General features: G+C 42.4%; 1 protein-coding gene across 1 annotated transcript in view; it reads left to right on the top strand.

The window, feature by feature from the left end:
- tbc1d2b (TBC1 domain family, member 2B) overlaps window positions 1–27723 on the top strand; it is a 154572-nt gene extending 126849 nt beyond the window's left edge. Inside the window, exons 9-13 of the mRNA XM_060853641.1 lie at window positions 152–646; window positions 17650–17767; window positions 20444–20629; window positions 20961–21082; window positions 25680–27723. Of these exons, the coding sequence (XP_060709624.1) occupies window positions 152–646; window positions 17650–17767; window positions 20444–20629; window positions 20961–21082; window positions 25680–25878 (1120 nt within the window). The 3' untranslated portion in view covers window positions 25879–27723. The remainder of the gene's footprint in view (window positions 1–151; window positions 647–17649; window positions 17768–20443; window positions 20630–20960; window positions 21083–25679) is intronic.
- Window positions 27724–27945: the final 222 nt, after the last annotated feature.

The following is a 27945-nucleotide window of genomic DNA, read 5'->3' as shown; positions in this document are numbered from 1 at the left end:
CCTTAGGTCACAAGGGAATAAGAATGAACAAATATTAGAGCTTTAATATTTGAAGCTTTTGACTTTAAACAACCATTTCATGTTTTTTTTTAAATGTAAGTAGCTAAAAAATAATCATTTATTATAAAGCATTTGGTCTTTTTGCTTTCAGTGAGTACGACATTTATGGCTTCAAGACTGTCCCTGAAGATGATGAAGAGGAGAAGTTGGTTGCCAAAGTTCGGGCTTTAGATTTAAAATCTCTGTCACTCACTGATAGCCATGAGATATCTGTGGGAGTCAAGTGGGCAAATTACTTTGCTAGCACTATGAACCGAGAAATGGTGCGCACACCAGAACTGAAGAACCTAATTCGCTGGGGTGTTCCACATGAACATAGGTCAAAGGTCTGGAAATGGTGTGTCAACCTCCATGTCCGAAAATACAGGGATAAACATAATTCAGGGTATTTTAACTCATTGCTGGAAAAAGCACTAGAGAAACAGAATCCTGCTTCGAAGCAAATCGAGCTGGACCTTATGCGCACTTTGCCAAACAATAGGCACTATGCCTCACCAACTTCTGAAGGAATACAAAAACTTCGAAATGTCCTATTGGCATTTTCCTGGAGGAATCCAGATGTGGGATACTGCCAAGGCTTAAACAGGTGTGAACTTGCTTTATTTGAATAGTATCCTTGAGTTTACAGTAAGCTAGTTCTGTTCATTATATTTTTCTTGTGCGCATACCCTGCTTGTAGAAAATAACCTGTCTATAAAAATTAGAATCTGAAACTGGCTTTCTTATATGAAAAAGTTGCTTCTATTAAATTTCCATTGTTTAAGTTGTAGCACTGTTGCATCAAAATGCAGTTCAAAGCATAATCTATAGCCTGTTTGAATGTGTTGATGTATGATTTTAGTTTGGCAGCTCTATTAAGTAAATTAGAAGAGAGGAATTCCCAGTGAACAGTTTGCTGTGCACACCAAGTAGTTAAATCCATTTTTTATGAACCATTTTATGATTTAACTACATATGGCATGGAAAGAGGCCCTTTGGCCATGTCTATACTGGTCATCAAGCATTTATCTATTCTGGTCCTATTTCTCAGTCCTTGGCCTTTGATGTAGCATTTGATGGTTTGGCTACTACTAAAATGTTGTGAGGGTTCCCACCTGTATCACTGTCCAGCAATGATCTAATTTCTTTGTCTCTTCAAACTCACTCTGCAAACCACAAGGGCCTCTGATATCCTGTTATTAAGGGAATCTCAAGAAATGAAGTGAGGCTCGCTAGCTTGGGAAGCTCCAGATGATTGCACACCCAATTTCCCTGCATCTACATTGCTGTGATCACAGAATGTTACTTGCTTTCTGTGCTGATATCATGTTGAAAAATATTTAGGTTTCTCAAAGGGAGAAATCAAAATTTCCAAACTTTTTAAACGGTTTGACTGCTTTTTAAACCATTTCTATTGTTTTGGTAATTGATTCCAAATTCGTCTGCTGTTCACACTGTTTAGTTATCTCGCATCCTGGAACCAGAACCAGGAGGAATCTGTCTCTAACTAGATTGCATGAAAGAGGAATCGACACCAGTTTGACTCATAACAGCCCTCTGAAATAGCCTAGCAAGCCATTTAGTTGTAACAAACAACTACAGAAAAATGAAAAAGAATGAAAAGCTAGACAGACTATTTGGAATTGACTTGGCACTGGACCTGACAATGCTGAACCCAACTATAGAGATCCTCCTTAGTAACATCTGGGAGCTGCTGCCAAAATTGAGAGCAATTTTGCAGACTAGCCAGCAATGGTCTAACAATGTTCTATTCACAGAATCGCATTATAGTGTCCCAGACACTGTCATCACTATCTCTGGATGTGTCTTGTACCATAGCGGGGGGAGACCTTTAGTAAAGGCAGTACCATGTTGTTAAAAACTTGGAAGGAAACCTGAATATTGATTTCCAATCTGACAAAGTCTCATGGTTTCAATTCAAATATGGAATGGAAAATTCCTACTGATTAATTGACATTTCCAACCTCAGGTGACTGTTGGCATCGAACCCAGATCTTTGGTGCTGTGAGGCAGCAGTGCTAACCACTGAGCCACCATGCTGCCCTTGAAGGAGGAAGTTTTGGTTATTTTAAATTGCATTAAGGTAGGAAAGTCCCCAGGGCCACATCCAATCTATCTCTGGTTACTGGGAGAGGCAAGGGAAGAAATAGCTGCGATATTAGCAGATATTCTCATGTGCTCTTAGGCGAGGTTCCAGAGGACTGAAGGTTAACTAAGCAGGGATTATCCAGGAAATTATAGGCCAGTGAGCCTGATGTCTGCTGTGGGAAAACTCTTGGAAAAGCTACTAAAGGACTAGATTTATGCACAGTTGGAAGAAAATGGACTAGTGGTTTGTACGGGGAGGGTCATGTCTCACCAACCTGACTGAATTTTTTGAGGAGGTAACAAAGGTGATTGATGAGGAAAGAGCTATGGATATAGTTTATACGGACTTCAGTAAGGCATTTGATAAAGTCCCATTTATAAAAACTAAAATCCAGAAAAATACGATGTGATGCATTTTGGAGGATCAAACTTAAGTGTGAATTTTACTGTAAATGGCAGAACCCTTTAGGGACATTAACTTAGACTGATCTGGGTGTGCAGGTCCATAGTTCCCAGAAGTGACAACACAGGTCAAGGTGATGAAGAAAGCTTATGGCATGCTTGCCTTCATCAGCCAGGGCATGGAGTACAAGAGTTGGCAAACCATGTTGCAGCTATTAAAAACTCGTGTTAGGCCATGTTTGGAGTATTATATGCAGTTTTGAATGTCACACTATCAGAAGAACATGGAAGCTTTGGAGAGTGTGCAGAGAACGTTCACCAGGATGTTGTCTGGTCTTGGGGACATTAGCTATAGGAAAGGTTAAAAAGACTTCATTGTTTTCATTGGAAAGATGGTGGCTGAGAGGAGAGCTGATAGATGTCTACAGAATTATGCGAGGCATAGATGGAGTAAATAGTCAGAGGCTTTTTTCCCAGGGTTGAAGTTTCAATTACAAGGGGGCACAGGTTCATGGTGAGAGGGGGAAAGAAGATGCACGAGAGAAATTTTTCACACAGTGGCAGGAGTCTGGAGTGCACTGTCAAAAGAGGTAGGACAAGCAGACACATTAGCAACATGTAAGAGGCATCTGGATGGTTACATGAATAGGGAGGGAACAGACGGATATGGACTGAATAAGGGCAGAAGATTTGTTTAGTTTAGTTAGGATATGATTGGCCCAATCTTGGGGGCCAAATGTCCTGTTCGTGTGCTGTACTTCTCTTTTGTTGTTTGTTCAGATCTAGCAACTCAAATGTGTATCAGTGAAATGCTGAGGGCCATCATCAGAAAAATTATATTCCAACAAAATCTGCAACAGCATGACCTGATATATCCCCCATTCCTTCAATGCTGTGAAGCTGGGTATTCAGCCTTGGCGAAATGAAGTGTAGGAGGACATACCTGAAATGAGATTAACAACCTGATGAAGTTGAAACACATGACTACTAACATGCCAAGCAGTGGAAGCAGTATTCAGTAGATAAGACGAAGCAATCGCCAACTGACAGTTCAGATCTTAGCTCTGCAGTTTTGCAACAACTATTTGTGAATGGTGGTGAACAATTCAATAACTCACTGGAGGAGGAAGCTGCACAAGTATTTCCATTCTCAATGGTGTATCCAGCACATCAACGTCGAGAGCAAGCTGAAACATTTCTAACTCTCTTCAATTCAACCCTGCTTCTGGTTGAGTGGCATGGCCATGGAAAACTTAAATGTCCATAAGAATTTTATCGTCTCCAAACATTTGACGATTGCCTGGTTTTTCATGAAAAGCAACATTAAGGGGATGTCATGTCTGACCAACGGTTGAGTTTTCAAAATAGTGGCCAGGCATGTACATGAGGGCCGTGCTTTTAATGTAGCCGAATTGGACTTCAAGGCTTTGATAAGGACCCATAGGGAAACATAGCAAAGGTAAGACCTATGAGATCCAAGGAAATTTGGTAAATTGGATCGGCAGTTGGCTGAGTGGCAAGAAGCAAAGGGTTATGGTTGAAGGGTGTTCTGACTAGAGGTCTGTGTCCAGCAGGAATCAATATGGGTCAGTGCTGGGGGAACTTGCTGTTTGTGGTTTAGGTGTCATGGAGTAGGGTTGATCAGGTAAGTTTGCAAATGACTCAAAACTTGTTGGGGTAGTAAGTAGTGAAGAGGATATAGACAGGCTGGTCAGATGGGCTGAACAGTGGCGAACGGAATCCGAGGCATCGTGGTGTGCATGTGCATGGGTCCCTTAAGATATCAGACAGGTGGATAAAGTGGTTAAGAAGGCATATGGAATACTTGCCTTTATTACCTGAGGTGTAGAATTTAACAACAGGGAAGTTATGCTGGAACTGTATAAAATCTTGGTTAGACTGTATTATGAACCATCTGAAATCCACATTATAGGATGGCTGTGATGATACTGGAAAGGATGCAGAAGAAATATACGAGGATGTTGTCTGGATAGGAGATTTTCAATTATGAAGAGAATTTGGACAGACTGGCACTAGCTTTCTTAGAGTAGAGAAGATTGAGAGAATAGAGAGACATAGGATAGACAGACAAACATTTTCCCTTGATGGACGGACAAATGACTGGGGAACGTAAATTTAAGGTAAAGTAAGGTTTAGAGGAGATGAGAGGAAAACACTTTTTTCAGAGGGTGGTGGGAGTCTGGAACTTACTGCCTATAAACAGTGGAAGAGACAGCAGCCCTCATCACATTTTAAGAAGTATTTAGATATGCACTTGCAACCAAAAACTATAGCCACATTATCTTGCGTCAAAGACACATCAGAAATAACTTCCAGACTACTTGGACCCCTTGGCATCATGGTAGCCTACTAACAATGACTAAATGAATGTAAAGAATCCATTAGATGCTATTAGCAAAACTAACAAGATGCCATGCAAGAACTGTAAAACGACACTATGTCGGACAAACTAGCAGGAAACCTGCTCCCAAGATACATGAACACCAACTGGCTACCAAAAGACATGACCCACTATCACTAGTTTCTATACATACAGAAAAAGGAGGACACCACTGACTGGGACAACACACCTATCCTAGGATAGGCAAAACAAAGACAAGCACAAGAAATCTTAGAGGCATGGCATTGAGTTGTGAATGCATGGAACACATTGCCAGCCGTGGTGGTGGAAGCAGTGTCATTGGGGACATTTAAACGACTGTGGACATGTACGTGGATAGCAGTGAGTTGAGGGGTGCGTAGATTAAGTTACTAATTTTACATTAGGATTAAGCCTCTGCACAACTTCATGGGCCAAAGGGCCTGTTCTGTGCTGTACTTTTCTATGTTCTATAACCAGAACTCCACCAATAAACACATCGATTTAGACCTTATCTACTTTCCCTTGGAAAAAAAAAGAACTGGAAATGACATCACCCACCTTAAGAAACCAGGACCTCTAAATAGAGAGGCGGGACATACCACCAGCGTTTCACCGCAGACTCACTGATTGTTACCTAGTATGGTGACGAAACGTCTGAAAACAAACCTTTCAAGCTCAGCGAACTAACTTACATACTAATCATCAATCTGAACTACAAATCTCAAACATCGCTAATGCATTTATCTCTTTACATCTGACAATGGTGTAGTTATATTTGCAGTAATTGTAAAGTCTCATGAAAATAAATTGACCTCAATTGATTTTTAATATGATTTGGTCTAGTAGTAAGGAGAATATAAGATGCTTACTAGTTTATGTTCTGCTGTACTTCTGGCATGGGTGGGTCAGGGTTCATAATTTGAAATAACTTACCTTTCTCTGTCCTTTCCCCTTCCTTGTGGTAAAGCTCTTGAAGAAGAAGTTGACTATCAATCACTCTGTTACCTCTAATGACTAAGCTCCAGAAGTCATGATCACTTTCATTATTGTGGGGAAGCTCAGTTAGCTTGCAAAAATTTTCAATTCTGCTCTGGCCATAGGAGAGTTGCTAGACGACTGGAACACAGCCAGTGATACTGTTATTCAAGAAGGGAAGTAAGTATAAACCAGGAAACTACAGGCGAAATAATTCTGAGGGATAGAATTAATCTGCATTTGGAGAGACAGGGATTAATCAAGAGCAGTCAGAGAATGGGTTAGTTAAGGGAAGGTCATGTTTGACCAACTTGATTGAAGTTTTTGAAAGGTTTTTACAGATTAAGGACCGCGTTTTTGATGTAGTCTACTTGGATGTCTGGAAGGCTTTTGATAAGGGAGACTGATGAGACAGGTAAGGGCCCATGAGATCCAAGGAAACTTGGCAAATTGGATCCGCAATTGGCTGAGTGGCAGGAAGCAAAGAGTGCTGATTAAGGTGTTTTTCTGGGGGAGGAGAAATGGAAGGATTTGACTCCCTTGATCCAGGCAGGAAAACATTTCTGAGATTTATCAGAAACTAAATTTAATTACTGAAACAGCTACTTGTATTTCTTTTTTGATTCATTCAGAGGACTGGCATCGCTGGCTGGGCTCACATTAATCGCCCACCCTAATGGCCCTTGAGAAAGTCTGCTACTTGAACTGCTGTAATCCATTTAATAGTGGTACACCCCCAGTGCTATTAGAGAGGGAGTTCCAATGTTTTGACCCAGTGACTGTGAAGGTAAAATGGTATATTTCCAAGTCAGGATGGCGAGTGGTTTGAAGGGGAACCCAAATGTGTCTGCTGTCCTTGTCCTCCTCGACAGTAGCGGCTTTGAAAGGCCTGAAAAGGCTTAGTGAATTACTGCAGTGCATCTTGTAGATGCTATACTCTGCGACTAATGAGCATTGATTGGTGGAGGGAGCAAATGTTTATGGATGTGGTGCCAATCAAGCATGCTACTTTCTACTGGATGATGTCACATACCTGGATGTGTGCAGCTCCCACAATCAAGTGGGCAATATTCCATCACACATCTGATTTGTGTCTTGTAGAAAGATGGGAAACAGACCTTGGCCAGTCGTGAGGTGAGTCACTTGCTGCAGGATTCCTAGACTCTGAATTGCCCCTGTAGCCATTGTTTTTATATGGCTCATTCATTTTAGTTTCCCATCAATAGTAAAACCTCTAGGATATTAGTATTGGGGGATTCAGCAATAATGATGCTGTTGAATATAAAGGGCGATGGCCAAATTGTGACTTGTTGGAGATGGTCATTACCCAATATGGTGTAAATATTACTTCCCACTTGATAGCCCAACCCTAGAAAGTGCCTGGATCTTGTTAATTTGACCACGAAGTGTTTCAATATCTAAGGAGTCATGATTGGTGCTGAATATTGTGGAACCATTTCTGACGTTATGGTAGGAGGAAGGTCATTGATGAAGCATCTGAAGATGATTGGGCCCAGGACACTACCTTGATGAATTCCTGCAAAGGTGTCCTGGAGCTGAGACTAGCAACCTTCCTTTTTGCTAGGTAGGACATTGCAGCATCTGTAATATTGACACACATCTGAAGCAAATCACAGGAACATTATTAGCCAAATTTCACACTGAGCCACTGGTGTATTTGGACAGATGTAGTAGACATTAGAGGAGGAGAAGGATGCAGAGAGGTTTAGAAAGGGAATTTTGTACCCAGACAGTTGAAGGCATGGCTGCTAATAATGGCACAATTGAAATTGGGAATTTTCAAGAGGCCATAATTAGAGGAGCACAAATATGAAGGTTATAGAGCAGGAGGGAATAACAAAGGGGCTAGGTCATAGAGTGATGTAGTTAAAAGGATGATAATTTCAAAATCAAGATATTGCTCAATCATGAACTAAAATCAGCAAGCATAGGTGCATAGGCAAACAGAACTTGGCTCATATTAGAGATGACTTCAAGTTTGTGGAGGGTAGAATGTGAGAGCTCAGCCAGAACTGCACTAAAGTTATCAAGTCTAGAGGTAACAAAGATGTGGGCGAGTGTTTCAGGATATGCACTGCTCAGGTGAGGTTGGATAATGTTATGGATTTGGGATAGTAAATTCTTGTGGAAAATATGAACACTGAATATTTTGTCACCCTTAGAGTTGGGGAGAGATTGTGTCAGTGGCAAAGGAGCAGAATTTGTGATCTGGACTGAAGATGATAAATTTGGTCTGCAAATATTTAGTTGCAGAAAGATTCTGCTCATCCAGATATGGTACGAAAAGTGAAGTCACATAGTATCAGGGTGAGCTGGTAAGGTGGATACAGAACTGGCTTAATCATAGGAGACAGAGGGTACTAGAACAGATGGGATTGAGATATGTAAGGAGGCAGTGTCAGCAATTCTGGAAAGTGTAAAATAGATAAATCCCATGGAATCCCTAGGATTCTCTGGGAAGCCAGGGAGGAGATTGCCGAGTCTTTGACTTTGATCTTTGTCGTCATTGTCTACAGGAATAATGCCAGAAGACTGGAGGATAGCAGATGTCCCTTTCAAGAAGGGGAGTGGAGACAACTCTGGAAATTCTAGACCAGTGAGCCTTACTTCGGTTTTGGGTAAAGTGTTGGAAAGGGTTATAAGAGAGAGGATTTATAATCATCTAGAGATGAATAATAGGGATGGTCTACACAGTTTTGTGAAGGGTAGGTCATGCCTCACAAACCTTATTGAGTTCTTTGAGATGATGACCCAACAGGTCGATGAGGGTAGAGCAGTTGATGTGTGTTTGGATTTCAGTAAGGCACTTGATAAGGTTCCCCATGGTAAGCTGTTGCACAAATTAGAGGCATGGGATTGAGGGTGATTTAGCAGTTTGGATCAGAAATTGGCTAGCTGAAAAAAGACAAAGGGTGGTGGTTGATGGGAAATATTCATCCTGAGTTCAGTTACTAGTGGTGTATCGCAAGGATCTGTTTTGGGTCCACTGTTGGTCATTCATATAAATGATCTGGATGAGGACAAGGAAGGATGGATTAGTAAATTTGCAGATGACACTAAGGTCAGTAGAGTTGTGGATGGTGATGAAAGCTGCATAGAGAGGTTTGAGAAGATTTGTAGCTCAGGTTGAGGTTTCATTTCCAGATATTTCACCTGAGGCCCACTGAAGGTGATGAAATGTCTGGAAATTAACCTCCCAGCTCAGCGAGCAAACCTACATCCATAAGCTGCAGATCTGGGCTGAGGGGCGGCAAATGGAGTTTAATGCGGAAAAGTGGGGTGATCCACTTTGGAAGGAGTAACAGGAATGCAGAATACTGGGCTAATGGTAAGATTCTTGGTGGTGTAGTTAAGCAGAGAGATCTCAGTGTCCTGGTACATAGATTCTTGAAAGTCGCCACCCAGGTTGATAGGGTTGTTAAGAAGGCATATGGTGTGTTAGCTTTTATTGGTAGACGGATTGAGCTTCAGAACCATGAGGTCATGCTACAGCTGTACAAAACTCTGAGGCCACATTTGGAGTATTCCATATAGTTATGGTCACCGCATTATAGGAAGGAGATGGAAGTTTTGGAAAGTGTTCATAAGAGATTTACTAAGATGTTGCCTGGTATGGAGGGAAGGTCTTATCAGGGACTTGAGACTGTTTTCATCAGAGAGAAGGTTGAGATGTGACTTAATGGAGACATATAATCAGAGGGTTAGATAGGTTGGATAATGAGAACATTTTTCCTCGATGGCAATGGCTAGCATGAGGGGACGTAGCTTTAAATTAACTGGTCTATAATTTCCAGGGTTGTCTCTACTCCCCTTCTTGAAAGGGACATCTGCTATCCTCCAGTCTTCTGAAATTATTCCTGTAGACAATGACGACAAAGATCAAAGTCAAAGGCTCTGCACTCTCCTCCCTGGCTTCCCAGAGAATCCTAGGATAAATCCCATCCCATGGGACTTATCTATTTTACACTTTCCAGAATTGCTGACACTGCCTCCTTATGTATCTCAATCTCATCTGTTCTAGTACCCTCTGTCTCCTATGACTAAGCCAGTTCTGTATCCACCTTACCAGCTCACCCTGATACTATGTGACTTCACTTTTCGTACCATATCTGGATGAGCAGAATCTTTCTGCAACTAAATATTTGCAGACCAAATTTATCATCTTCAGTCCAGATCACAAATTCTGCTCCTTTGCCACTGACACAATCTCTCCCCAACTCTAAGGGTGACAAAATATTCAGTGTTCATATTTTCCACAAGAATTTACTATCCCAAATCCATAACATTATCCAACCTCACCTGAGCAGTGCATATCCTGAAACACTCGCCCACATCTTTGTTACCTCTAGACTTGATCATTTTAGTGCAGATGTCAGAGGTAGTTTCCCTATCAGAGTAGTAGGGGTGTGAAACGCCCTGCCTGCAACAGTAGTAGACTCGTCAACTTTAAGAGCATTTAAATGGTCATTGGGTAGACATATGGGCGAGAATGGAATGGTGTAGGTTAGATGGGCTTCAGATTGGTTCCAAGGGTTGGCGCAACATCGAGGGCCGAAGGGCCTATACTGCAGTGTAATGTTCTGTTATAAAGCTGGTCTAATGAGTAAGTTTGTGTACGATACAAAGATTGGTGGAGTTGCAGATAGTGAGGAAGATTGTTAGAGACTATAGCAAGATATAAGTCAGTTGAAGGCATGGGCAGAAAAATGGCAGATTGAATTTAATCCGGCCAAATGTGAGATGATGCATTTTGGAAGATCAAGTACAGTTGAAAATTGTAGAGTGAATGGCAGAACCCTTAGGAGTATTGATGTGCAGAAGGATCTGGGTGTGCTGGTCCACAGCTCACTGAAGGTGGCTATGCAGGTAGATCATGTAATAAAAAAGGCTTGTGGCATGCTTGCCTTCATTGGAAGGGCATTAAGTATAAGAACAGAGAAATTATACAGCAGCTTCATGAACTAACTAATGAAGTTAGGCCATACTTGGAATATTGTGTGCAGTTCTGGTCACCACACTACCAGAAAGATGTGGGTGCTTTGGAGAAGTTACAAAAAAGGTTTGCCAGGATGGTGCCTGGTACAGTTACGAAGAAAGATTGGATAGACTGGGTTTGTTTTCCCTGGAACATAGGAGGTTGAGGGGCAACCTGATGGACGTTTATAAGATTGTGAATGGCATGGATATAATGGAAAGATTCCCAGGATGGAGGGGGTCAATTACTAGGGGACATGGATCCAAGTGCAGGTGGGGAGGTGCTATGGAATTTAATAGATATGTGAGGCAGTTTTTTCACAGAGTGGTGAGTGCCTGGAAACATTGCCAGGGGAGGTGGTGGAAGCAGATACAATAGCAGTGTTCAAGAATTATCTGGATGAATACATGAATGGGAAGGGAATAGAAGGATATGGATTCTGTAAGTGAGGACAGGTTTAATATGGAAGGGCAAACTGTGGCAGCACAAAAATATGGAGGGCCTTTGTTCATTGTTCCCGGATGTTTGGACCAACAGCCTGACAAATTGGAGACTCCAACCAGTTGAGAGAGGTAGAATTGTGTGTGGAAACTAACACTTTGCTTTTCAGTGTTGCCATAAGCAACATGCTCACAAGAAATAAGAGGGATCAGGACACATCACTGAGGGGCTTCACAGATGACCATGCCGGAAGAGCAAGAGGAGCATCTGCTTCTCTGGCTATGTTTAGATAATAATGGAACCAAGAAATTGAACAACACTAAAAGGGTGTTGGAACTGACTATGGTCCTTTGACCACAATGGAAAGTTGACCATGGTTCCACTGAATGCCCTTTATGGCTTTGGCAAGAGTTGTGATGGGACAGAAGCCTGAATGGAGCAAATCAAGAGTAGAGTTGGGAAAGATGGGCACAGATTTGAGAAGTGATAACACATTTGAGGACTTTGAAGGTGAAAGGAAGGTTAGAGATAGGGTAGCAGGTTCCAAGAGCCGAAGGTCACTCTTGCTGTACTTCATTCAAAAACTTCCGATTAAAACTAGAATAGAGATTTTGCAGTTTGTTGAAAGTTTGTATCCATTGATCTCACACTGAAATACTCAGGTTTAATCATGGCTTAATCCACAATATAGGACATGTATATCTCTGCAACCCATAATGTTTCTTTTGTGCTTGGTTCCTGACTGTCAGGTCATCCTGACTTTGTTAATCCTGATGTATAGTGGCATTCTTCTCTTCAGACCCCTTTGAGATTTCTCCATTTAAAGAAGCCAGTGGAATTTCACAAACATGTCTGATGATTGACAGGGTTTTACAAAACTCAGTAAACGTTTTGCTGGGTGGCACAGGAGCATGGTGGTTAGCACTGCTGCCTCATAGCACGAGGGACCCAGGTTCATTCCATCCTTAGACGACTGCCTGTGAGGAGTTTGCATGTTCTCTCCATGTCTCTGTGGGTTTTGCCTACAGTACAGAGGTGAAGATTAGGTGAATTGCTTGTGTTAAATTGCCATGTAGTGTTCAGGGATGTGCAGGCCAGATGGGTTAACTAGGAGACGGTGGGATGCTCTTCAGAAGGTCAGTGCAGACTCAGTGGGCCAAATGTGCCTCTCTGCATTGGAAGGATTCTATTGATTCTGTTAAGTCATTAAATATTCTTTGCCAACTACGTTCTAACAGATGAAAGTCTTAACAGACAATCAGTTTTTCAATGTATAATTTCAGTTACATCACACTGTAAATTTTTGCTATAAATTCTGTTAGGATTGAGCCCTCCACTATCACCTGATGAAGGAGCGTCGCTCTGAAAGCTAGTGTGCTTCCAATTAAACCTGTTGCACTATAACCTGGTGTTGTGATTTTTAACTTTGTACACCACAGTCCAACCCCAGCATCTCCAAATCATAACTGTGGAAAGGTTGCCATCTAGTGGTGGTTGTCAGCACCTAGAGATCATGACAACAACTAGAAATAAGATCACAAACCTATTGTTTGTGTTTCTTGAAATTGAATGCAGCTGGTTTACTGAAGTTTTATTTTGGAAATGTTACTATCTGCTGTGTTAAAGAAATCTAATGTGAAATGTTGATGGCTCTCCAGCAGTCTTATCTCAGATGAGTCTAAAGTGAATTGCTAATCTATTGAGAATTGATGAAAGTCAGTTTCTGAAATTTAAGGCTCCAGACATGTGCCTGCTTTTTGCTGCTCTTTGGCATAAGGTCAAGAATTGTATAGGATGCCGAATCTCTGAGTGCACAGCGACAACAATTAAAGCTAAATTAAACAAATAGCTGGCAGATATATAAAACAAAGCCACCGACATCTGGTACTGAGAGTCTAGTGACATTCTTCAGAACTAATAGTAGCTAGGAAGCGGAATATTCTCAACACTGGGATGCCACCACTGGACATACATTCCCCTCCCCTCCCTTGTCAGCATTTCACAGGGGCTGTTCCTTCTGGGACAGTCATGTCCACTCCTCCAGTCCAACACCTCGCACACCCACCTCTGCACCTGCCCATTGCAAGCTGCAGAAGAAGTAACACGTCCCATTTACCTCCTCTCTTTCCAAGCTCCAGGGACACCTTCCAGGTGAAGCAGTGATTTGCCTGCACAAAACATCCTGCAGACTCGCTTCCACAGCCACATCTCCTTCCTCAGAACAGTCTGATCTCACACGGACTCCAGACCACATTCAGACCAACTCAGTTTGGACCTGAACAGATACCCAGTACACACTACAATTCGAAACCTTCAACAACGATTCTGTTTGTGGATCCACCGCTCCACGTTATCAGCCATGCGCTGCCAGCAACTCTACCTGCAGTCAGTCCTTCTCCAGCTCAAAACCTCACTTTCCCAGACCTCAGGATATGTGCTGTCAACAAACAGTATTTATCTCTTTTATCTCTGATGCAGCAATGTAAGCTAAACAAACTTTTATGCACTTCCCTCCATACGTGGGCTCCCTCGAACCTTCCAGAACTGGGCCTCTGCAATAGCCCAGACACCATTAGCCAATGGCCGTGCCTTCCATGACGGCAGGGGCATTCGATGACGTCACTTCAGCCCCCAGCGCCACCACACGACCCGCAGCCATTGGCGACCACACCAGATCAGTGTCCACCCAACCACCTGGACAGAAGACTACCACCACAGGATACACTGGTACTGCTTGTATCACTGACGTGTTACCTACCTCAAACACCACATCTGCCCCTGTAGTTGCGGCCACGACGGTCTCTTCTGCCCAGCTAGTAGGGCCCATCGGTGACGTCACTTCCATTGCCACTGACAGCAGCTGAATACTCTATAGCAACGTTGCCCTTCCCACCCGTGATGTCACTTCTGCCCCCATTAACTCTACCATCAGCACTACTTCCACCCCCTTTGTAAGCGTCAGCTCCTTTGGGCGACATCACTACTGACCCCGTAACCACACCAATCAAGCCACTGTCTCCGCCCCCACCTGGAACTCCAGCTCCATCCAGGTCCTAGCCCCCATCCCACCTCGAACTCCAGCCCCACTCTAGGTCCCAGCTTCCATCCCTGCCATGTCTTCACCATTCCCCCAGACCTCCCCTTCACTGAGGACGAAAGTTCAATCTTCAATAAAGGCCTCACCGTTATCCCTCTACAGTCCCAGATTAATGAGTTCGACACACGTTGCGACGTTGAACACTTCTTCTGTTGCCTCTGCCTCCGTGCCTACTTTTTTTAACCAAGACACCCGCCCACCAACCAAGGAACCCTTCTCCCACCTCCAACATACCCCATCCACCTGGACACCCTGTGCTGGCCTGCTACCTGCCCTTGACCTCTTCATTTCAAACTGCCACCGTGACATTGACCGCCACAACCTGTCCAATTGCCTCGCCCTCACAACACACAGCCCTCAACTCCATCTGCTCCAGCTCCAACCCCAACCTCACCATCAAACCAGCGGACAAAGGGGGTGCAGTGGTAGTTTGGTGCACTGACCTCTACGCCACTGAAGCCAGACGCCAACTCGAAGGCACCTACTCTTACTGCCCCCTTGACCATGACCTCATTCCCCATCACCAAACCATCATCTCCCAGACCAAACACAACCTCATCATCTCAGGGGATCTCCCAACTCATTGTTCGGGAACCCAGCACTACCCAATGCTACCTCCTACCAAAGATCCACAAGCTTGACTACCCCAGCCGACCTATCATCTCAGCCTGCCTCTGCCCCACCGAACTCATCTCCACCTATCTCAATACTGTCCTATCCTCTCTGTCCAAGAACTCACCACATACGTACGGGACACCACTCATGTCCTCCACCTCTTCCAAGACTTCAGTTTCCCAGCCCCCAACGCCTCATCTTCGCCATGGACATTCAGTCCCTCTACACCTCCATCCGCCATGACCAGGGCCTCCATTTATTCCTCTACCGCTGTCCACACCAGTACTCTTCCACTGACATTCTTATTCGTTTGGCTGAACTGGTTCTCACCCTCAACAATTTCTCCTTCCAATCCTCTCACTTCCCACAGACGAAAGGGGTAGCCATGGGCACCCGCATGGGCCTCAGCTATGCCTGTCTCTTTGTTGGTTATGTAGAACAGTCCATCTTCCAGAGTTACACCGGCACCACGCCCCACTGCTTGCTCCGCTACATTGACTGCATCGGTGCCACTTTGTGCTCCCACGAGAAGGTCTAACAGTTCATCAACTTCACAAACAGATTCCATCCTGACCTCAAATTAACCTGTATGTCTCTGACGCCTCCCTCACCACCTTAGATGTCTCTCTCTCCATCCACGAGGACTGACCGAACACTGACAGTTTTCCTTTACAAACGCACCGACTCGCACAGCTATCTGGATTACACCTCTTTCCACCTTACCTCCTGCAAAAATGCTATCCCGTATTCCCAATTTCTCTGCCTCCGCCGCATGTGTTCCCAGGAGGACCAGTTCCACCACACAACACACTCCTTTCTAAAAAAAAACCAAATTTTCCCCATCCACGTGGTTGAAGATGCCCTGTAACGCATCTCATCCATGTCCCTCACCTCCAACCTTGAACCCCATCCCTCCAACCGCAATAAGGACAACCCCACCTTCCACCTCACTGACCTCCACATAAATCCCATCATCTACTGACATTTGCCATCTACAAACTGACCCCACCACTAGGGATATATTCCCCTTCCTACCCCTATCCGCAAAGACAGTTCCCTCTGTGACTACCTGGTCCGGTCCACACTCCCCAACAACCCACCCTCCCATCGTGGCACCTTCCCTTGCCACTGCAGGAATTGCAAAACCTGCGCCCACCACCACCACCTGCCTCCACCTCCACATCCGTCCAAGGTCCTAAACTTTCACCTGCCCTTCCATATGTCACTTATTGTATCCACTGCTCCCAATGTGGTCCCCTCTACATTGGGGAGACTGGATTCCTTCTCGCAGAGCACTGTAGAGGACGGCACGGTAGCACAGTGGTTAGCACTGCTACCTCTCAGCGCTAGAGACCCGGGTTCAATTCCCACCTCCGGTGACTCTGTGTGGAGTTTGCACATTCTCCCTGTGTCTGCATGGGTTTCGTCCGGGTGCTCCGGTTTCCTCCCACAATCCAAAAATATGCAGGTTAGGTGAATTGCTGTGCTAAAGTGCCCGTAGTGTTAGGTGATGGGGTAAATATAGGGGAATGGGTCTGGGTGTGTTATGTTTTGGCGGGTCGGTGTGGACTTGTTGGGCTGAAGGGCTTGTTTCCACACTAAGTGTAATCTAATTTCTGGGACACCCACACCAATCAACCCCAACCCCACCTCCCCGTGGCTGAGCATTCCAAACCACCTTCCCCCCCCCCCCCCCCCCCCCCCGCAACACTCTGCCAAGGACATGCAGGTCCCATATTACATTCTATTTTCCTTTTTTTTGCCCACTTGTTTAACCTATTGTGTCTCTCTGTAAACTGTTTGTATCTTCTCACAGTTTACCTTTACACCTGTTTGTGTTACCTTTTAACTTTGGAGAAAGTGAGGACTGCAGATGCTGGAGACCAGAGTTGAAATATGTGGTGCTGGAAAAACACAGCAGGCCAGGCAGCATCTGAGGAGCAGGCGAATTGACGTTTCGGGCATAAGAAGAAAGGTTTATGTCTGAAACGTCGATTCTCCTGCTCCTCAGATGCTTCCTGGCCTGCTGTGTTTTTCCAGCACTACATTGTTTTACCTTTAAATTTGGCTACAATACATTCACTTCCTTCCTCCAAGTAAGGAATATGATCATGCTGTACATGAAAGTTAATGGAAGCAATAAACCAAGATGTCAGATATCTTCACCACAAAGACTGCTGTGGTTCAAGAGCACAACTTATCACCATCTTCACAAAAGCAAGGTGCACAATCCCATGGACAAGTAAAATAAAATACATTGAAAATACGACATAGCAGCTGAAAGTAATAGTATTTATGTCATCTGGTCATTTCTCTTCCTATTTAAAAAAACACCAGATGTAATTGTAATTCTAAGGGCATCATGAAGTTAAGATATAGACTTCATTATTGAGTATTTGTTTATTTTATTAATTGTCTGTAATTCTGTATACTCTTACAGAAGGTATAGGTCGCAAACAAGGGTTGCTTACTGTTCTTTGCACAGAATGGCTGCATGGAGAAATGTTAATTGTTGTATGTTACCAGTGAGTGTATTCTGAGGAGAGAAGCAGTAATTAGCTTGTACTAAAATGTGTGAAATCTTTCGTATAGGTTGGCAGGAATAGCACTTCTGTACCTGGAACAAGAGGAGGCGTTTTGGTGTCTAGTTGCTATTACGGAGTGTTTTATGACTCCAGACTATTATACAAAGAACCTGATTGGGTCACAGGTGAGATGGTTATGCAATTGCTATTCTCTTTTTGATTTAATTTATCATTGGTACATTTCTGCTGTGGATATGTAAATGAGACCATGGCAAAGATGATACTTTCCTGACTTCCTCCATTTTTAGTGACCAGAGATGTCACCTGCCGAAAGTGTCATTAAATAGAATCCAAAAATAAAATACTGTGTGTGCTGGAAATGTGAAATAATCACAGTACTGCTGAAATTCAGCAGGTTTGAGGAGGGAGAAACAGGAAACTTTTGAAGTCTGATATAGGTCTTCAGACAAATAGCATCTGTTGTGACCCTGTGGGGAGCAGAATATTCCACAGGGAAAGGGACTGAGCCAGAAGTTGTGATGCACATCCGTACCAACGTGGTACCTGTCCCCTCTAACAGTCAGTTTTCAGGAGCTAGGAGGGGATGTGTAAGAAATACACTCTCTGATTATAACCTCTGCATTACTCCCAATACCACACACAAGTCAGAGTAGTAATAGGAAACTGCAGATGATCACTGCATAGTGTACAAGGGAGGGCATCACAAGCTTGGGACAATGGGACCAGCTCTGATAGAAAAGGAATAGCTGCTTGTCAATATGACATGGGGCCGACATCCTTGTAGAGTGAGTCACTGCTGGGCTATAGAAGTTTCATTAAAGAAATGACTTGAGAGTTACCACACCCTTAAGTGAGGAAAGAGGTTGAGAGGGGAGACACGGTTTCATAGTAATGGAAGCAGAAGTAGGCCATTTGGCCCGTCAAGCCTGCTTAGCCATTCATTAAGATCGTGGCTGATCTATTCATCGTCTTAGCTCCTCTTACCGGCATTATCCTCATAAGCCTTAATTCCCCTATCATGGAAAAACTCATCCAACTGTGTATGAATAAATTTAATGAAGCTGCCTCTACTGCTTCCTGGGACAGAGAAATCCATAGATTCTCTACTTTGTGGGAAAAGCAGTTCCTCCACATCTCTGTCCTAAATCCACTTCTCCTGATCTTGAGGCCATGTCCCCTAGTTCTAGTCATATCCACCCAGCAGAAATAACTTGTCTGCCTCAATCTTATCTGTCCCTTTCAGAATTTTATATGTTTCTATAAGATTCCCTCACATTCTTCTAAATTCTAGTGAGTACAGTCCCACGAGGCTCAACCTATCCTCATAGGGTAACCCCCTCATCTCTGGAGTCAACCTAGTAAACCTCCGCTGCACCACCTCCAAAGCCAATATATCCTTCCTCAAGTAAGGAGACCAGTACTCCAGGTGTGGCCTCACCAACACCTTATATACTTGCAGCAGAACTTCCCAGCTCTTAAATTCAAACCCTCTAGCAATGAAAGCCAATATTCTGTTTGCCTTCTTGATTACCTGTTGCACCTGCAAATCAACTTTTGCAATTCATGACTCCTTTGTGGTAACTTCAGCCGATGCAGGAGTTGAACCCATGCTGTTAGCATCAGTCTGCATTGTAGAGTAGCGATCCAGCCAACTGAGCTAACTGACCCATAAAGGTCATCTTGTGGTTGGAAAGGATTCAGACTAAATTGACAGGGTTTAGACCCCAGTACATGCTAGTAAAAAAAGAGGAATAAGGTATCTAAAGTAAGAGTGTTTTAGAGAAAGTAGTACTAAATTTGATAGAAACAGACTGAAAAGGACCACAGGGAATGTAAAGATGAATGAACAGTCCCTGTGAAATGCTGACAAAGAAAAGGAAGGGAACATATATCTGTCATTCTGCTGGAGGTGTTGGAAATGGTGGCTATGATAATTTGAATGTGGATGCTGGTGGGATGGAAAGTAAGTACCGGGGGACCCTATCGGTGTTGTGGTAGCGAAGAGATGGTGCAAGGGCAGACATTTGGGACGTAAGATAGACACTTCTGAGGGCCCCATCCACCTTAGTGCAGAGAGTCCTTGGTTGAGGAAAAAGATGGACTTTTCTAGAGGCCCCTGTGGAAGATGGCATCATCAGAACACATGCCGTGGATCCAGAGAAAACGGGAGAGTAAAATGGATTTGTTACAGGAAGCAGAGTATGAGGATGAATAGTCAGTAAGGTTGTAGTGGCACAAGAGGGTCTGCACACTTTGGAAGAACGACCTCTCATTTCCCACTTGAACACACTGCCGCTTTTCAGATGCTATTGAGTTTAATGATTGTGTAACCTCTATCGATTGTGCATTCCCATACCCTGTCATGATACGGGCTACTTTCAGCACAGCCAACTTTTTATTTCAGCTTGCGAGCCCCATTATCAGTTTTTCTTTCTCCTTAGCTTATATTATTCATCCTTCTGTCTTTGCCTAACTGTCCCCTCTCGCTTTCCTGCTTGGTTTCACCTTCTCCTATCTGATTACTGATCTGTTAAACTCCCCCACCAACCCAGTATTCAGTATGTATACTACGTTTTCCTAGCTACTAACTGTTCTGACAATGGACCACTGGATCTGAAAAGTTAACCCTGCTTTCTCTCCACAGATGTTGTAGACCTGAGTTTCTCTGGCAATTTCTATTTTTTGTTTCAACTATTTCTTGGACCTGGTGTATAAATTGGCAGCACTTCGTAATGAACACATTTGTGCTGGAGAGTTTTGAGATATTTTGAGGGCATGCAAAATACTCTGAAAAGTTGAACTTTCCAAAAGACTTGAAATTGTCCCCTTCTCTACACTAGGTTGACCAGCGAGTATTCAAAGACTTGCTAAGTGAAAAGTTGCCGCGATTACACACTCACTTTGAGCAGTACAAGGTCGATTTCTCTCTCATCACCTTTAACTGGTTTCTCGTGGTATTCGTGGATAGTGTTGTCAGTGATATCATGTTCCGTATCTGGGATTCATTCCTGTATGAAGGTCCAAAGGTAGAGTCTTTGATTCCCTCTTTTAAATGGTCATCTTTGGGTTTAGAGTACTGTAGTTGGAATGTCGAATTTTTGTTTTCATTGTAACTGCTGATAATATTTGTGATTTATTACAGAAATTTCAATTCAAATATTAAGTTACTTTAGAACAGGTAGTGAATCTTGTACAAACTTGACTTTATCTTAGTGTAGCATTTAAGTGTATTTATTATTTTCATTGGTTATTCTTAATGTGTTAATTTTTAAACTAATTGTAATTAGGATGTTGCTAATTGTAGTTATCTGGAATAAAGCTGTTTATTTGGTTAAATCACTTTCTGCTTAAATACAGGTTATATTCCGATATGCACTTGCAGTCTTCAAATTCAAGGAGGACGAGTTTCTGAAGCTTCAGGATAATATGTCCATATTCAAGTATCTGAGATATTTCACCCACACTATTCTTGATGCACGGTATGTTTAGTGCTATTAACCCCAATACAAACGTCCTGAGTGGATTATGAATTCTGACTACTTTTCCCTCGCTTCTCGTTGCCCTTCTCTTCTGAAATAATGTAAACTTAATGTTCAATCACTATCCAGGCTATGTCAGCCCTCATTTAGAATTTTTTTTTTAAAACTCTTCTTTTAATGGGCGAGGCAAGCATTTGTTACCCATCTTTAATTGTCCTTGAACTTGGCTGCACTTGGAGTACAATTTAGGTCACTTTGTTATTGTAAAGGATATTATTAAACTGGAAAGAGTGCAGAAGAAATTTACAAGGGTGTTGCCTGGACTCGATGGTCTGAGTTATAGGAAGAGATAGAACCTTTTTCTTTAGGGCATCAAGACTGAGGGGGAGCTTTATAGAGGTATATAAGATCATGAGAGGCATGAATGCACTCAGTCTTTTTCCCAGGACTTGTGAATTGAGGACTAGAGGGCATCAATTTACAGTTAAAAGGGAACATGTAGAGCAACTTTTTTTACACAGAGGGTGGTTTGCATATGGAATAAGCTGCCAGCGGAAGTGGTTGAAGCAGGTTCATTAACAACATTTAGAAACCTAGAACCCCTACAGTGTGGAAACAGGCCATTAGGCCCAAAAAGGCATTTGGACAAATACATGGATAGGAAAGGTTTAGAAGGATATGGGCCAAGTGCAGGAGATTGGGGTTAGTGTGGATGGACGTTTTGGTCAGCATGGACCAGTTTGGGCCAAAGGGCCTGTAACTGTTCTGCAGGACTTTATAACTTTGAGTGGCTTGCTAGTGCCATTTCGGGGACAATTGAGAGTTGTGTGTCTGGAGTCACGATTAGGCCAGACCATTCTGAAGAAGTCACTGGACCTCAAGTGCTTAACTCTGCTTTCTCTTCACAGATGCTGCGAGATCTAAGTTTTCACAGCAACTTCCATTTTTGTGGCAGGTTCCCTTTCGGATAATCGGCTGCTGAGATTAGATTTCAATTCCAGGTTTTATAAGTTGAATTTAAAATCTGCCAGCTGACTTTGGATTATGTGTCCAATGACATTATCACTCGCAGCCTAGTGCTACTAATTTTCTGTTACTTTGTGCTTAATGAAGGTGTTATCTTGTCTACATTGCAAAATTGATGTCCTGTTAAACTATTAGCAATAGAATCCTGGCATCAGACATTGAGCCCTTTGATGCCCTCGGTTCCTTCTGTTTCTTTGGTCCACCTTCCCTCTTAATCTTTCCCACTATATTCCAGATCATTCATTGGTAGACCATCCTTCAGTCTCCATGCCTGTGTTTTCTAGAGGATTTTTTTCTAACTCCTCCACACTTCCCAGTTTCAAATGAATCTTCAGAGCCTTCCTTTGACCTTCAGTCACTTCCCCTAATCTTACTCCCTCCTTCGGGTCCCTTACTCCAAAATGCCTGGTGGGATTGTTTCATTCTTTTGTTGAATGTGAGCCATGGCACTTATTGCCATTCCCCCACATGCCAGTGAAGATAAGGTAGCCACCTTCTTGAACAGTTGCAGCCCGTGGTGTGCATACTCACCCAGACTGATTAGAGTAACACAATTCGAGGATATGAATGCAAGTAATAGCAAAGGAATGGCAATATGTTTCCAGACCAAGATGGTGTGCGATTTGGGGAGCTCTCAGGGATTCTTGCTCACGTGCATTGCTGCCCTTGTCCTTTTAGGTAATCAAGGTCACCAATTGGATGTTGCCTTGATGCGTTATTGCAGTGCATCACGCACTGTGCATTGATGGTAGATGGGAGGCCAGTCAAATAGGCTACTTTGTCCTGGATGGTCTCAAGCTTCTCACTGTTATTGGAGCTTGTGGGGAGTATTCCATCATGCTCCTAACCTGTGTTTTATAGATGCTGCACAGGCTTTAAGGAGTCAGGAAGTGAGATACTTATAGCAGAATACGTAACTTCTTAACTCCATTGTCTATTTAATGGCTGGTCTTGCAAGGTTTCTGGATGACACGTACCCCCAGAATATTGTTGATGAAATGTTTAGCATTGGTAATGCTGTTGAATGCCAAGAGTGATTGTCTTGTCGAGTGTATGCTCCATTTCTGAGTATATTTATGGTTGGCATTGACATATTTTAGTCTCTCAGTGAATTGAGGAAAATGGGGAGTACGCAGGAATGGAGATTTTACAGCCCAAAATCAGCCATAATTGCATTTAATAGTGGAACTGGATCGAAGGGATGAATTGACTTCACCTTCTCTTTTCCTTATGTTTTTGGCCTTCAGGATTTCTGAAGAGAAGTTAGGGTACGCTACATCACATGATTATGGCATAAAGCAAGAGTGAGTGGAGCCATTTAGGGCATCATCATCTTATGCAGTGTGACGGAATGCTCCCTACTTGCCTGGATGAGTGCAGCTCCAACAACACTAAGGAAGCTAGACGTTATTTAGAACAAAGAAGTGCACTTGCTCGGTAGCAACAGTGTATACCATCCACAAGAAGCACTGCAGAAATTTACCAAAGTTGCTTAGCACCTTGCAAACTCATGACTCCTACCATCTAGAAGGATAAGGGCTGCAGATAGGTGGGAACACTACCACCTGCAAATTCCCCTTCAAATCACTCACTATCCTGACTTGGAAATAAATAATCATTGCTTTACTGTTTTTAAGTCAAAATCCTGGAACTCCCTCCTGAACAGAATTATGGGTCTACATACCTCAAGTAGACTGGTTTATGAAGGCAATTTAAAACCACTTCCTTGAAGGGTAGTTAGTGATGAGCAATACATGTTGGCTTGGCCAGAGGTGCCCACATTCCCTGAATTACTTTTTTTTAAAACAGCTGGCTGTTGGAATAGATTTCTGCATCAAATTGGGGTAGTCCATTCACGATATAATTTTGTACTTCAGGCCAATCTGATTAGCCATTCAGTGTACACTGTAAATTTTAAGTTTTGAATAGTTTAATCTCAAATCTCAATATTAAATAGTTTTGAGATTTTAACCACTCAGACAACAGGTGACAGTCTGCGCAGTAACTCAGGAAATCTTACAATGTTATAAATACTATCTATTAAAGCAGACCAGTGACTTTATGGGCATACTATAGCTCTTGTTTTCTGGTTCAGCTTAGGGTGCTGATCAACACGGGGTCTCTGTCCCTCTCCAAAGCCCTGATTCGAAGTCAAATAACTACAAAATTCTCTCCAGCCTTTCACCAAGAGCTGCTGTTTATTAACTCTAAGCCATAAACTATAGCATGATCAATACATCATTACATTCTGATTGGCCCAGGCTAGGTGAGACTTATAGCTAATTGGTTTAAAGATGTTTGCTCAATCTCTAATTGGCTGTCAAAAGTGATGGACATTGATGTCACCTCCCACTATCTCCTGACTGGCTCCTTAAGATGCCAGTTCTCAAAGGGTCCATCTACTTCATTATGTTTTGTTATAATTACTTACTAAGATAAGGTGTTAGATTGAAATGTGTTTTATAATAAAGAAGTAAAGAAAATGGGAGGGATTTGCTGTCAGGAGATTACTGCACTCCAAGGTTGTGTGCAATGTGGTAGTGGCTTTCATCTTGGAAGCCCACTCAGCTGGAAAGAAAATGAGAGAGAGCAATGGTAAAGACCCAGTGATCGATGTCTACAAGCTCATTCCTGTTTACTTTAGCAAAGTTCCCATTAAATCAGGTACTTAACACTGTCATTTACTATTTTCTTTTGACTCGTTTGTTCTATTTGGTTTTAGTTTTGCTGTGTTTGAATGCTTGGAAACAGTCTGTTTTACCTCTTTATATAACAACCAACATAGAAGCTCAGTGTACTAATCTCTACAACCTTGTTGTACAGGATATGTTGAAGTCTAAACAATTATACTTTAAAATTTTAGTGTTACAAAGTGAAATTTTAACTGTAGTTTTGCTGTTGTAATTTGCTTTAAGTCAGTGTAATTTTTGTATTAGAGTAAGATTTCTTGACAAGAACCAAAGAGCCAGGAGTATAGCATCTCTGTCTTAGTCAACCTTAGAACTCTGGATTTAAGCTACACACTGGAAGTAAGCTACAACACAAATTAAACCGAGCCCTGTCATCCTTAGAGCAGTAATTCTAAAGCATCAGTGTATTATCGTCAGTTTGTCCAGAATCTCACGGTGCATTTTTTTTTATCAAATGAAGCTAAGTCACATGATGCAGTACCAAGATCTACGTTGGCTGCATTTGGGGTTAAATAGCCGCCTTCTGCTCTATGTTAAAATTGGATAAGGCCCATTTGACCTTGAGGATGCCCCAAATTGCTTTATTGTCCATGAAATAGTTTTGAACTGTTGTTATTGCTACAATGCAAGATATTTGGCAGTGACTGTGGAAAGCAAGCCCACATTAACAACCAAGTGTCAACTTGCCAACTTGGCTTCTGTGAATGCCCAGAATTCCTTGCTGTTGGTTATAGCTTAACAAGGAAGTTCTATGACTAATGCTGCATGTTTGACTAGGAATGGGGAGGGAGAATATTGACTGGGTAGTGGGGAGCTAGAGACAAAATGAAATGTTTTTCTGAAGTTGCTTCCAAATTCCTAATTGCTGATTTTTATTGTAGAAAACTTACCAACATCGCCTTTGTGGACATGAATCCCTTTCCAATGCGGCTGATCCATAGTCGCAGAACATTCCACTTGGAGAAGGTGCGCCAGGAGTTGAGTGAACTTGAAGCAATCCGCCAAGATTTTCTCCGGGAACGTGAAACTGCAACCCCGGAACGGAGGGATGTGATCAGTGATGACGACGAGGAGACCTAAGTGCACTTGCAGTCCTATTTTCGGACTGAACGGCCTCTCCGCATAACAGAACCTGTAAGAATGGCCCAGAAACGCACCTAGAATTTCCCAACTATCTGCTTAGGAGATAATCCTAGGGCTACCTAGTATGCTGAGCTGTTGGAGGACAGTTCCCTGGTTGTCAGCTCAGTCAGGTGGTGGGAGCTTTGATGAGGTGAGTGCTCCAACATGGATCACTATTCCCTCCTTGTTAGGCTGCCCACCTTTTGACGGCTAAGTATACCTGTATCAGTCATCTGCTTTCAACTGAATGTTCTAGCGAGGCCAATGGCTCTTTTTGGCAATCTCTTTATATATAAGAAAAAGTTATTTTTTGAGTTGCTTTTCATCCTCAAAGTAAACTTAATCTTCCATCATGAAAGAAATATGCTGAGCATATTTCGCTGTAAGTGCACATGATGGAAGATTGTGTCAAACTAACCTTTGGACTGACAATGGACATGTGCCAGATAGCAGCACTTAGAACACTCCGCTTACCTTTTGCTCTTAATGATGACAAAAACTGTCTGTTCTGGTTAGCCAATTATGGGACCAATAACAATTATCTGAAGATCCTAACTAGCGTAATTTGATTGTCTGCATTGGCTTCGATCTTCGCTTGTTTATCATATCAGTATTTTGGGAAGCGGGCTTCCTTAACAACCAAAAATTATTTTGTATTAAATATGGAGGAAAATACTTTAAAATTATTTTTGCATGCGATTTCCTTCTAAATATTAAGGAAAAGGGAAAATGTGCTCCTTGATGTAATTTAGCCTTGCTCAGACGATCAATTCACTACAATATTGTGCGTTTTGAAAATCTTGGTGTTGATAAATCTTGAATTAAGCTTCATCTCCATTGATTATTCAACTGAAGTATGATTTCATGTTTACACTCAGATGACCTTCATTGATCACTTATAACATCAGTCAGCCCATTTGTCACTTCACAAAATGTCACTTGTGAATTCTATAATCCACATTATCTGTCACAATTTCTTGAGGATTGTTTCCTCAGTTTACAATACTGGCTACAAAGTGGAATTTGAAATGTTTCACATTGGTTCATTTTTGACACTTGAATTTTGTTTTGTCTGTATTGCACCGTGAATTGGCACTGGAAATTGTGTGTAGCTATAATGACTGTGACACTTAAGTTTGGCAATAAGACAAAATCTTAACTGTAACCTGAGAGTGGAAGTTCTCACCCTGATTCACCTTCCACTGAAACAGCAAGGAAGGACAAAATGTAGTACAACATGGATCAACACCAAGATACATATTATTTTGGTGAAACAAGACCATATTTCAAAACCCAATACTAGTTTCATGAGTTTGAGTTGTGTTTGATGTGTACCAGACCAGGATTATTTTACACTTAGGATGTCTCATGTAAGTTTTGTCCCTGAAGTTCACTATAATTTGACTATAGGGATGTTCGAGGAGCATGTAAGTACCTTTTGCTGGCAGTGGACCTCTATATTAAATGGTTATACAGTGGTATGCAGTCTTGTGTTCAGACTTTTTGCAAATGATATTTTCTTAACTGAAATGTAGGAGCTGATCTAATGTCTGAATGTCTATAACCATATTGCTATATCTCCGGTACATAAACGTTTCGGGGTGAGCCCCACAAATTGAGTTTCCACATGACCAGTACCTGAAGAAAGCAGGAAAATATTTTGTTTATGCTGAATGTTGACTTTTTTGTTTAAAACATTTGTTTCCATATTCTTGATTTCAAAAGCACATCATTTTGTATGTTCAATTAAGTATAAAGGAAATTTGTTTTGTGATTCTGAACATTAAACTGATTTTTCCACAATGAAGTGTGTCTTGAATTCATCACCTTTTAAAAGATTCTGCCTCCGTTATCTAATTTATTGGTACAGAAAATTCAATTTGTGCTGAATGTATGAAAAGTGCAGGAACAGATTGTCCTTCAGCATTGATGCTGTGTTCTGTTCTGACCACAGCAGTAAAGGTTGACATAGACGTATTTTAGTCTCTCAGTGAATTGAGGGATATGGGGAGTGGGCAGGAACGG

The sequence above is a fragment of the Hemiscyllium ocellatum genome, chromosome 42 (genome assembly GCF_020745735.1).
Source record: "Hemiscyllium ocellatum isolate sHemOce1 chromosome 42, sHemOce1.pat.X.cur, whole genome shotgun sequence".
NCBI lineage: Eukaryota > Metazoa > Chordata > Chondrichthyes > Orectolobiformes > Hemiscylliidae > Hemiscyllium > Hemiscyllium ocellatum.
Note: the sequence above shows the minus strand (reverse complement) of the source record. Positions and strands in the feature narration are given on the sequence as shown.